The sequence below is a fragment of the Camelina sativa genome, chromosome 11 (assembly GCF_030686135.1).
Source record: "Camelina sativa cultivar CO46 ecotype springtype chromosome 11, ASM3068613v1".
Lineage (NCBI taxonomy): Eukaryota > Viridiplantae > Streptophyta > Magnoliopsida > Brassicales > Brassicaceae > Camelina > Camelina sativa.
Window position 1 is genome coordinate 39,936,998 of NC_141890.1, and position 10,801 is coordinate 39,947,798.

General features: G+C 35.6%; 1 protein-coding gene across 41 annotated transcripts; it reads right to left on the reverse strand.

Moving 5' to 3' along the window:
* Nucleotides 1-1,696: 1,696 nt before the first annotated feature.
* Nucleotides 1,697-7,343, reverse strand: LOC104725465 (GATA transcription factor 24-like). 41 transcript variants are annotated; one of them, XM_087476061.1, is made up of 11 exons: nt 6,898-7,305; nt 6,633-6,716; nt 6,422-6,555; nt 6,122-6,232; nt 5,911-6,019; nt 5,234-5,832; nt 3,041-5,070; nt 2,549-2,608; nt 2,382-2,441; nt 2,178-2,310; nt 1,697-2,062 (listed from the first exon to the last, which is right to left on the reverse strand). In XM_087476061.1, the coding sequence occupies exons 1-4, from the start codon at nt 7,096-7,098 to the stop codon at nt 6,130-6,132; spliced, it is 522 nt and encodes a 173-aa protein (XP_087332187.1). In that variant the 5' UTR covers nt 7,099-7,305; the 3' UTR covers nt 1,697-2,062; nt 2,178-2,310; nt 2,382-2,441; nt 2,549-2,608; nt 3,041-5,070; nt 5,234-5,832; nt 5,911-6,019; nt 6,122-6,129. The 41 variants fall into 41 exon arrangements, with proteins under 41 accessions (XP_087332187.1, XP_087332186.1, XP_087332184.1 ...); XM_087476060.1 differs by having other exon boundaries at nt 1,697-2,303; XM_087476058.1 differs by having other exon boundaries at nt 2,178-2,303; nt 5,234-6,019.
* Nucleotides 7,344-10,801: the final 3,458 nt, after the last annotated feature.

A 10,801-nucleotide genomic window follows, 5' to 3' on the forward strand; every position in this document is an offset into this window, starting at 1 on the left:
TGTTTTGTTCAACAAGTAGCAAACAAGAAATGAGGCTTGCATATGTCTTAAACCCTTTTCACGATATTGTTGCTGAAGCAGTATGTTATTAGTGTGAAAGGTTGAGAATGTCTTCTCTAGCAAGTCCTCCTAAGTAACCTCCTTACCACATAATTTCAATATCGAGACTATCTTAAATAGCTCTGAATTATACTCATCCACGGATTTAAAATCCTAGATCCTTAGGTTTTTCCAATCAAATTGAGCCTTTGGTAGGAGCACCGTCTTTTGGTGTCCATATCTGTTTTTAACTCTGTCCAAAGGTCAAGAGGATCTTCTATAGTAAGGTACTGGTTCTTGAGACTCTCAAGATGATGGCGTATATGTAATATCGCCTAATATTTACTCTTTTCAGTGCAATCATTCTCATCTTCAATGAATTCGCATAGGTCTTTTGATTTCAGGTTGATCTTAATGTCCAATGCCCATAGTAAGTAATTGTCTCCAGAAGCATTAAGGGCAGCATAGGAGAGATTATTCAGCTTTGCCATCTGCACAATACAGAACAAACATCCGATCATTAGCATGCGGTATTTGAGACCGAACCATGCAATCAATATTAGGCTATGCGGTATTTGAGACCGAACAATGCCAATCACATAGGTTCATGCGGTATTTGAGACCGATCCATGCCTTAATAGCACACTCAAATTTTGTGGTTATGCATGAAACAACAATCCTAAATACTAGCATGCAAAGATTTCCTTTTTCTTAAGTTTTTCTTTTCTTAGATTAAATTTCCTTTTTCTTAAGATGGGATAACAACAAAATATTTTCTTAAGCTTTTAAGATAATGACTATAATTATTTAGAAGTTATCCTAATTTATTTTCATGCAAGCATAGAATATTTCGATTTTAATTAGGATTTTAGGGGTTTGATTTTTAGCAAATAATTAAGCATAATCGGATTCTAACAACCTAGAACAAACAGTTTTATATTTTCTATATGAATTTCGAATTTAAGGGTTTAGTTCTAAGGTTATCATGCATCAAGCAAACAATCATAATCGGATTTTAATCATAGTATAATTGGTTCAATTTACAAACAATCTATGCAACCCTAAGCATCAAGACAATCGATTTTAAAGTTTTAAAGTTATAGGGTTTTAAGATTTCAAAGCATAAGAACTTGTTTGTTGATTGTTTACTTGTAGTTTTAGGGTTCCAATAAATTAAGAGATCAAGTTCGATTCATAGGTTCTAAGAGGGTTTGATTTTATTTACCTTCCACCGATTTGGGGTTGACTAGAATTGATCCGGGAGCTAAAGACCTCGGATATACCTTGATTTTGATCACGAACCTCGGACTAGTCACGAACAAAACTTGATCACGAACTGAAACTTGACCACGAACAGGATTGATCACGAACTAGAACCACCGCCAAGCTACGAACTTGATCTGGTTGAGAGCTTGGACGAACATGGGTTTTATGTGCGGCGGTTTTTAGGGTTTTAGGGTAAGGGTTTTTGTCAGCTGGTTTTAGAGTTTCGTGATGATAACATGTTGTAAAAGTAAGAATGAAAGTAGAGAACTTGAGGTTTTGTTTCTCTCCTTCTTATTATTATTCATCAATCGAACAAGTACATTATATAGTAGTAGGCAAAGCCTAAACCTAAACCGACTAGGACATGGCCGATGAGCCTTACACAATAAGATAAGTAATGGGCCGGTTATAGAAGTCCACTCCAAATGTTTTACAACAATTTTCGACTTATGATGGAGTCATCAGTCATGTATGTACTGAATCTAGTAAGTGCCAAGTATAGATTGATACATAATCAGTATGTACAAATAAGGAACGCTTCAAACTCATTTCTAGCCCCGTAACTTATTTATCTATTGTCTAATGTTACAAACAACTACTCTAGCTAGCCTCCATCCACAAAGCTGTGCTCCGTCCGATGAAGCTGCCTCATAGTTACTCACATGGAATCTCATACCTGATGTCCTTCTAACTAATCAAAGCTAGAAGGTAAATCAAAGTCTGTATCAGATGGATTAGCCAGATTCACAAGAGGTTCCTGCATCCCCCAAAACTAAATTATTATAATGCTACTTGAGGAACATGGGCTATCAAGGGGATCTTCAATCCATAATTCCAAGAATCTACATAGACAGAACGAATATAATTTTTACTTTAGAACAATGATCATCATTATCATCATCATCATCATCGGCCGATGAAAGCATTCCAATATCGGGAGTGCCATCGGTTTCGAGGGGAAACTCTTGTATTGCTTTAGTAGGATCTACTTAAACTCCCTGCAAGCTGAGCTATCAATATTATGATAGCATCAAGGTCTTGTAAAGAATAGTGTAGAAATTGACATGGCAGCATACATTTTCAACCTGCTTGCTGGAGTCTTCAGTGTAGAGTGGTTTAATATCTACTTGGGTCTCCTGTAAATGTTTATTAAGGATAACTAATCAGACCGATAGCAATACCGAAAAAAAAGTCCTACACTAATCTTATGACATGAACCAAAAATACAGAATGTCTTACATACAGGTTCAATCTGAGACACAGAAAGATTCATGGATCCTTTGCTGAGATCTCTCAACGTTCCCTGGATATTCCAAACAACCAGATCACAGTGAGAAGACACAACTACACAATAAATCAAACTTTTCTAGAACGGCTTATAATGTTCAAAAATGAAACGAGTAGAGGCTATGTTGAAGACATGGAAATGTTACATGTAAATCACAAAGATCTTCGATTAAGAAAACGATTTTACATGAAGAAGGTAAGAACGGATGAATAATCAAGTCAGTACGCAAACAAGTTAATTCCAACTTATAAATAGAAAGTGAAAGATCATATTAAGCCACCTCTCCCTTAATATGAACCTAACCAACTATAGATATGGAAGATTTCTTCTCTTTTGGGGAAGACACTAAATTTGGTTAACAAAGCTGTTAAATGCTGATCACATTAGCATCAATGGCGTGTTTATATATTGTGTGCACTGTGATAAGAACTCAACAAAACGGGATACCTGGCGTGTTTATATATTGTGTGCTGTTTCAACACCCAAAAACACGCAATAGCAGTCTTGTATGTAATACCACTGTTGTACTCTTCACATTGCAGTTCTTTAATTTGCCAACAATGCCACACAGAAGAATAAGAAGGCATGCCCAATATAAATGAAAACATGCTCCCGTTAACACACTTCCCTTTTTGTATTTTATGAATTTCCCAAATCGAGTAACCATGACTCCTCTTTTGTTCGGCTGGCTCAAGTTCATCACTATCAACATCCCACTGTAAATTTCTACTCATGTGATAACGAATTAAAGAAGAAACTCTCAAAGTTGGCCAGAACTGAGATATATTGATCTGCTCCATGAAATGCAGAGTTGAAAATTGTTGCTTGTCCTCAAGTTGTGTAGTAGCAAGTGTTGTGACAATAGAAACCAATGACGGCAATCGCTGAGGCCATGATAGTGTCACCGTTTAGTTCCAGGCCCTGGGAAAGTCTGAGCCTCTGTTGTCCCCATATAAAACAGATCCAGTTTGTGTAACTTTGTATAATATGGTGAAGAAAAGTGTGCAACAGCCATAGTTCCAAGTTAATCTTCTGCAGTTTCTTCTTTCTCCAGCGATGCCATACTAAAAAACAGTCTCTCTTGTCTACAGTTTCAGCAGAGCAGGTGCCATATGTAACATCACTTCCACGTGAATCACTCCCAATTATCAGGACTGCTTGTAGTTCCTTAGATTTCCATTTGTGCTTGTAGGTTCTTGAACCCTCTTCTTTTTGCAGCTTCTTTTGTAAACTGTGCCTTTTAAGAAACACCTTATCGAATATATGATATACAAAAGATTTTGCCATCATACTTACTGACTCCTTGTAGTAATCCGCCACTTATGAGACACTTAAAACTTCTAATATCCCGTTTTGTTGAGTTCTCAATAGATCAATGCTAAAACCAGAGTGTAAATCTTCTAAAATAAGGCCCGGTTGTGACTTAAATTGATCCCTTGTTGCATGAGAACAAGTTAATGATGCATCTTGATGATCCGCAAAGATTAAATTCTCATTTTTTTGTGGTTGGAGCACACCATCGACAGCATTTTCCCCCTGCGGTTCCTGTTCTTGATGCAAATCAGTCTCTGCCAATGATTTTGTGGCTAAGGAAGGCTCATGTTTCAGAGCTGACAATGGCTGCAGAGTAACTGGAGCCAAATTCCCAAATCGAACATACAACTTTGACTTGAAATCTTTCCAATTCTTGAAAGACACATTCTTGAACCAACTAAGAGCATCTCCCTTTAATTTCTGCGTTACCAACTGTATCTTCTCCATGTCAGTATGTTGATCAGAGCGAATTAATCTTTCCACCTGTGTTATCCAACTACATGGATACAATCCATGAAAAATTGGCAACTCGATCTTTTTCACCATGTTATCTCTATTCCCTTTCATAATTCCTTGTGTTAATACATTCAACAATGTCCCTTCTAACTTCTGATCATCTAACCCATTAACCTGAGATGAAAAATCCTCAATCTTCTGCACAGAATCTGATATTGACCCAGTCTTATGTGAGCATGCTTCTTGACTTGATTCGTTTAGCATAGTCACTACATAATCAGATCCATAAATCTCATTATTCTCTTTACTGGCCAACATCAATTCTTCTTTAACAACTTTTCTCTTTATACATGACTCCATAGCTCTAGCTACAGCCATCATCTCCAGCAAATTACGTGGCTTTTGCTTATGAATAAGCTCCTGCATTTCCCGTGTTAACCCATTGAGAAAAATCCCTTCAAGTTTCTGCTCATCCAACCCAGATACTTGTGATGAAAGATCCTCAAATCGTTGTATATACTCCGCTATTGTTCCTGTCTGTTTGATACGAAATAAACTTATACTTGGTCCTCTAATCTTCGAGCCAAATTTCAGCATCAATCCCGACTTAAACTGAACCCAACTTTCAAACTGACTCCTGTTAATTTCCAAGTTGTACCAGCTCAATGCTTCTCCTTGCAAGCTCACTGAAGCTAAGACTAGTTTCTCTGCATCGTTGTATCCACCCATTCAAAAGAAACGCTCAACAAGCGCAATCCAACCATAAATCCCAAAGCCTTCAAATACTGCCATCTCTACGTTCTTGAGAAGGTTGTCTCTAATACCAGGCTTATTCTCACTAAGGCAAGGTTCCAGAGAAAAGAAAGATACCTGATTAAGTCGATTTTGTGATCTTGCAGCTTCTGCTTCGCTTAAACCACCACCCTCAAGTACCGTCTCTTTGCCCGGAAAGGATTGAATCAAGAAATCTTTTCTTAGGCCGATCTTTGAATTCATACGAGCTTCAGAAGAACAAATCCTTGTTTTCACCGCCGAAAATTGATCGTAAAATTCAATCGCCACTTGTTCTGATGCCGATAACTCCGGCGATAATACTTGCTCCATCATCATCTTCAATCTTCGAATCCGTTGATTGCAACAAACCCCAAAATTGCTTGAAAACCTAATCTTCTGCGATGACTTCGATCTCGATCACAAACGCACCGATTGATAAGAATCAATGTGTAAACTCTTATCTATTACTTTCGATGCACTGTTACAAAGAATAGAGCCATGGGCACATCACCGATTCATCAACTCTATCTCCCTAAGCGACACATACGTCACTCAACATACAACAAACAATGCATAAACTCTACAAAATGGCTAACAAAGCTTATATACAACAGACTAGTCACGTGATTCTTCCTCCTTCAAGATGCAGGAACACGTGACTTTCTTCTAGTGTAGACGCTATACGGCTTATCACACTGACAAAAAAAACAGCAACCATCGAGACTCAAGCAAGACAAATGGGAGGGTAGAGAGAGAGAAAAAAGGGAGAGGACCTTGTTGGCCCACATTAGACCACAAGCATTACACAAAGTCCTCGGTCCAGCTGGCCCTCGACGCATTGCAGGAGTATTACTTTCATCACAGTGCTCACATCTCCTAGTGCTACATGATTTTTACCAATAAAGAAAGCAGTAACCCATCAACGAGTACCTTAAAACCCTTATTCTAAATAAAACTGGAAACTGTTAAATCCACACAACTCACGTAGTTTCCTAGTGAAATGTGCCATCTTGAAGGCCACTCTGGCTAGTTTCCCAGTTCGAATCACCTGAACCATCTCTAACGGAAGCAAAATGTCCATTCTTACGATGCATCCTGAATTACAAAATAGTCTTTAGCATCAATCCGTGTGGAGACATCAAGTAGGAAAATAAACTTGTCCATCAATTCTCCAAAACCAAAGTTTGCGGGTAAACATTAGAAGAGTATAAGAAAAGCAGCCAAATCCCCTACAGGGCAGCCCAAATTGGCACCTAGATTAAGTTAACAAGAAACTTGATGTACCTCTGCGCAACTTCTTTTCGCACAGTATATCTAATTTTCTTGTCAAAACATCTTTCCTTACGCTTCTCACGGAACCTAACTAGAGAAGCTAGTCCTCTTGATAGATTTGACCGCCTGGGATTATCACCTACACCCTGAAGAACATATGAACTGCCCTACTAAAACATCCAGAAAATCCAAAACTTTTAGCTTCAAAGCCCTGATACATTACCCTGCTATTCTCAAATGGAAGTTTAAGTGTTGGAACAGCAGTAGGTATATCACGCCCTCCCAATAGCAAGAGAACAGTTTTCACCTGAATCATTACAAAGCATACAAAAGAGTGTTGTAATATCGCAAGGGAAACTCAAACCCTCAGTGAAACAGTCTCAAACAACACAGGCTGGTCTGATACGAATGGCAATAACATAACTGTGCTCATTTCACAAGATCAATGACTGAGATGGAATTAGCACATAACAGGAGTAAAAATGAACCTTGTCAGGTGTGACAGCAGGGAAGACAAAGACCTCTCCTTCAAAGGAGAGATTGAGCTCACTGGTTCTTGAGGGTCTCTCTGAAACACCACCATCTAAGCCAATTTGCTCCGCCACATAAACATCATCCACCAAATCATCACTTCCACATCCTTCGTCGTCAACCTCCTCAAGTATCTCTGGATTCGTCGCAGTCTTCATTAAACGAACCTTTTCTATCAATTCCCCCAACCCCTAAACCCTTTCTCAGCCCCCAAATTTTGGGTAGAAGAAGCTCCACAAATGGAAACTAATTTGGATAAAGATTAAAGCCCCTTGTCTTTTGTTTTTGGATACCCCGATTTGGAAACTTTTTTTTTGTTTTCTTATTCCTCCCACAAACTCTCAAAATAAATAAATTTGAAAAACTATTTCAAAATTAACTCTTTTTAAATCATAAATAAGTTACTTTTTTTTTTTTAATAAGTTACTTTATTCATTCTTTTAAAACTATTGTCATTATCGTTGATAAATAAAAAAATTATATGTATTGTCATGAAAAGTTAAAGTCAAGCCTACCATGCACTTGCATTTTGCTATAATCATCTGCCTAATTAGTAGTGTGAGTGGAAACTAAATCTGCCAAATCAACCAAATATGCCTTAGACCATCTCCATTGGTGGAATATAGAAAATTTTACAAAAGTTGCATAATAATAAAAGAGATTAAAAATAAGTAAAACAGCTCAAATTAGTTTACAATCGATCTTAATATTAGGAGTTTTAGAACAAGTAAGAATGGTGTGCGTGTCAGCTCCTGATTGGCTGACGGATTTTTTTTTTTTTTTTCCTGCTAGTGTCTTTCTCTTTGCGTCTTTCTATAATCGTCTCCAACTCTCTATTTGGCGAGTGGTGAGGGAGAAAATCGATATCAATGGTTGATCAAATCAGAATAATTATGTTCTTTGCCAAATTTTGTCATTTTTTTACATGGATGTGGAGACTTAACTCTGTTGGTGTGTTTGTTTGTCTGGATGTGGATTAATTTGTGTTGTTTCAAATATTCATTTTGATATAGGTTTTATGTTTGGTATTGTATTATACATACGTTTTTATTTCTTAATTTTAGAAAAAATCATTTTCTGTTTTCAAAACGTCTCGCTTCCGCGTATCCGTTTTCATTTCTATGCAACCTAGATATTATGTATAATTTGATACTAAAACATATCATATCTCCATCCTATAAAAGCAGTTCCACACAATAACGCAAACAGCCTTAGATACTAACCATATCCTCAACAACTTTTGTAATAGTTAATTACATGGAGAAAAAAAATAATGAAGTTTGCTTTTGTTAGTTTCTTGATTGTTACATCCGGTTAGTTTCATATTGATGAAAAGTGCATGTTTATGTTTATAATTCATAAGATAAAATATGGTTTGATTTGTAGTGATGACTATCGTAACATTTCGGGGTGTTGAAGCAACACAAATTTTATTGCCTGAAAAAACTCCTCAGCTTGTTTTGCATCACGAAGCTTCGCCGCCTATGGTGGATCTACAAAGTACGACATGCGATATAAAGTATCGTTTACCTTGTATTCCTCATCAATATATTTTAATATGTTTCTGCAAATGCTAATTTTATATCATATTTTATCAAATAAATAAATTGTGTTAACTAATTATAAAATTGTTTGATATATTTTGTGTACATCAACATTACATTTGAGAATGTATGGTGAAAACTAAAACAAACAAGATGAGATTGATAGGAGCTCTACTGCAATTCTATTCTTTTTTTAATCATATATTGGTTTGTTGCAATAATTTTAATTTCTATGTTGCTATATCACTATTTTTTTTGTAAATCTAATTCTAAACATAATAGGAATTTCTCGTAAATCTAATTCTGTCCACGTAATCGGAATGTTCCATGTATTGTTTGGTTTGAACGACATTTCATTATTTCTGCTCATCTAGTTTCACACAATAATATATTATAAATGTATATATGAAAATTGGTTTTTAAATGTTCTATATGTAAGATTTGTATTTTAGAACATGACTTTGTCCTATATATAGAATATGGTTACAAACATCTCTAGGATCTATATATATATATATATATATATGAAACAATACATAGTAAGAGAGATCAGTCAAGAACTTAGATAGCTCATGAGGGATATATAAAAGAGGGGAAATATGAATTGTAAGAGTATACAACAAAATCTTGATCTATTTAGTAAAACTATACAACTCGTCTATAAACTCCACAGAAATCGAGTAATCTAGAAGATGGAAATAGTAAGAAGGCATAAAAGAATAGAGAAAAGGTCTTAAGGTGAAGAAAAAAAAAAAAGAAGAAAGGAATTTCCCTTAATACTATGATACCAATTATTAAAGCTCAGGTTAAGATAGCGTCATTGTTTTGATCACGAAGCAGAACAAGTCAAGATCACCTTCTTCCTCGTCTTGGAACAGCCTTTATGTCCTAAGCCAATCACAAATTAATGCAACTTCTTAAGTTATGATTTCTGATAAAAAAAAAAAAAAAAAGAACAACATAATTATTTGTGTGGTCTGCGTGTATACCTTGATTATGGCACTTTGGTGGTTCTTCAATGCATGAAACGCTTTCCCATTTATCCATAGCTTAGAGACAATGATAGAGAGAAACGGATACGTACTTCAAATGAGTGTAACGTAGTTTTTCAACTACTGGATTCAAACCAAATACGCTTTAATCTATTAAATTTCAGTGACATATGATAAGCTCAAATTAAATCATAGAGCTACTCTCTCAAATTAAGAGATCACTGTAATACTTAGGGATTAAATTCCACAAGGACTTAAGTCTATACAATAAATTATAGAGTTTTATAATTATGCTAAACAGATTAATTTAAAATTAAAATAACAATGCAAAGTATTAAATAAAAGCGGTTGTAAATTCAGAATATCAAAAAGTTAGGCCTAGGGAATTTCTCAGAAAATTACAAATTATTAAATCAAGTAATAATTATGATTCAAGCAATTAAGAACAGATCTAGAACTCTAAACACCTTTGTAAGACAAATCAGTTCTCACTGCAAATATTATCTAAATTTAAAACCAGAAAATTCAAATCTCTTTGCAAAATTCTAGGTAATAAATCAGCTTTAAAAATAAGTTTAGATTGTTCACAAAATCACTAAATCAAATCTCTTTGCAAGAAGTAATTTTGCTCATCAAAATGTTTTATCAGGAAAATCAATTATATTCTCATATCAATTTATTTTTCTAAAGTATTAATTCTAGGTGATCAATCAAGAATTAATGTGAAGAACAATCTAAGATAAAGATCTAGAAAGATAATGAATCCTAAATACACAGATCTAATAAATCAGAAAATCCCTGTTAAAAACTCTGAACCTAACAAGCAAACTATTCAGACATATTCAATGAAGAACAAAACATAATTCTGAATAATAAGCAATTGAAATTAAAAGAGTAAAAAGGAGTTCAAGAATTCTTCTTCTACAAAGCAGATCTCTCTCTCTCCAAAGCTCTCAAAATCTCACAGGGTTGGAGGAAAATAAAACTTGCTAGAAAATAACTTAAGGGTTTGTAAAACATTAAAATACTATTTATATGTCCTAAAACACGTCAGGGCTCGGTCGTGGAGGGGTGTCGATCGACACAGAGGAGGTGTCGATCGACACTGAGCCTGATGCTCGTGTAATTTCTTCTTTGCAGCTTATCTCAGTAGTCTTCTCAACAGAAAATGTCTGTCCATCAATGGTAGGAGCTCTCCTCAGCTTATGCATCTCAAAGTTCATACTCAAACCTTCCACATTCAGTGCTATGTGACCCTTTTTCACATCTATGATGGCACCAGCTGTAGCCAAGAAAGATCTTCCTAAGATGAGAGGATCATTAGG

What these genes read in the sequence shown, in the direction of transcription:
- LOC104725465 (XM_087476031.1), bottom strand. Translation starts at nt 5,092, where the DNA reads ATGGGTGGATACAACGATGCAGAGAAACTAGTCTTAGCTTCAGTGAGC.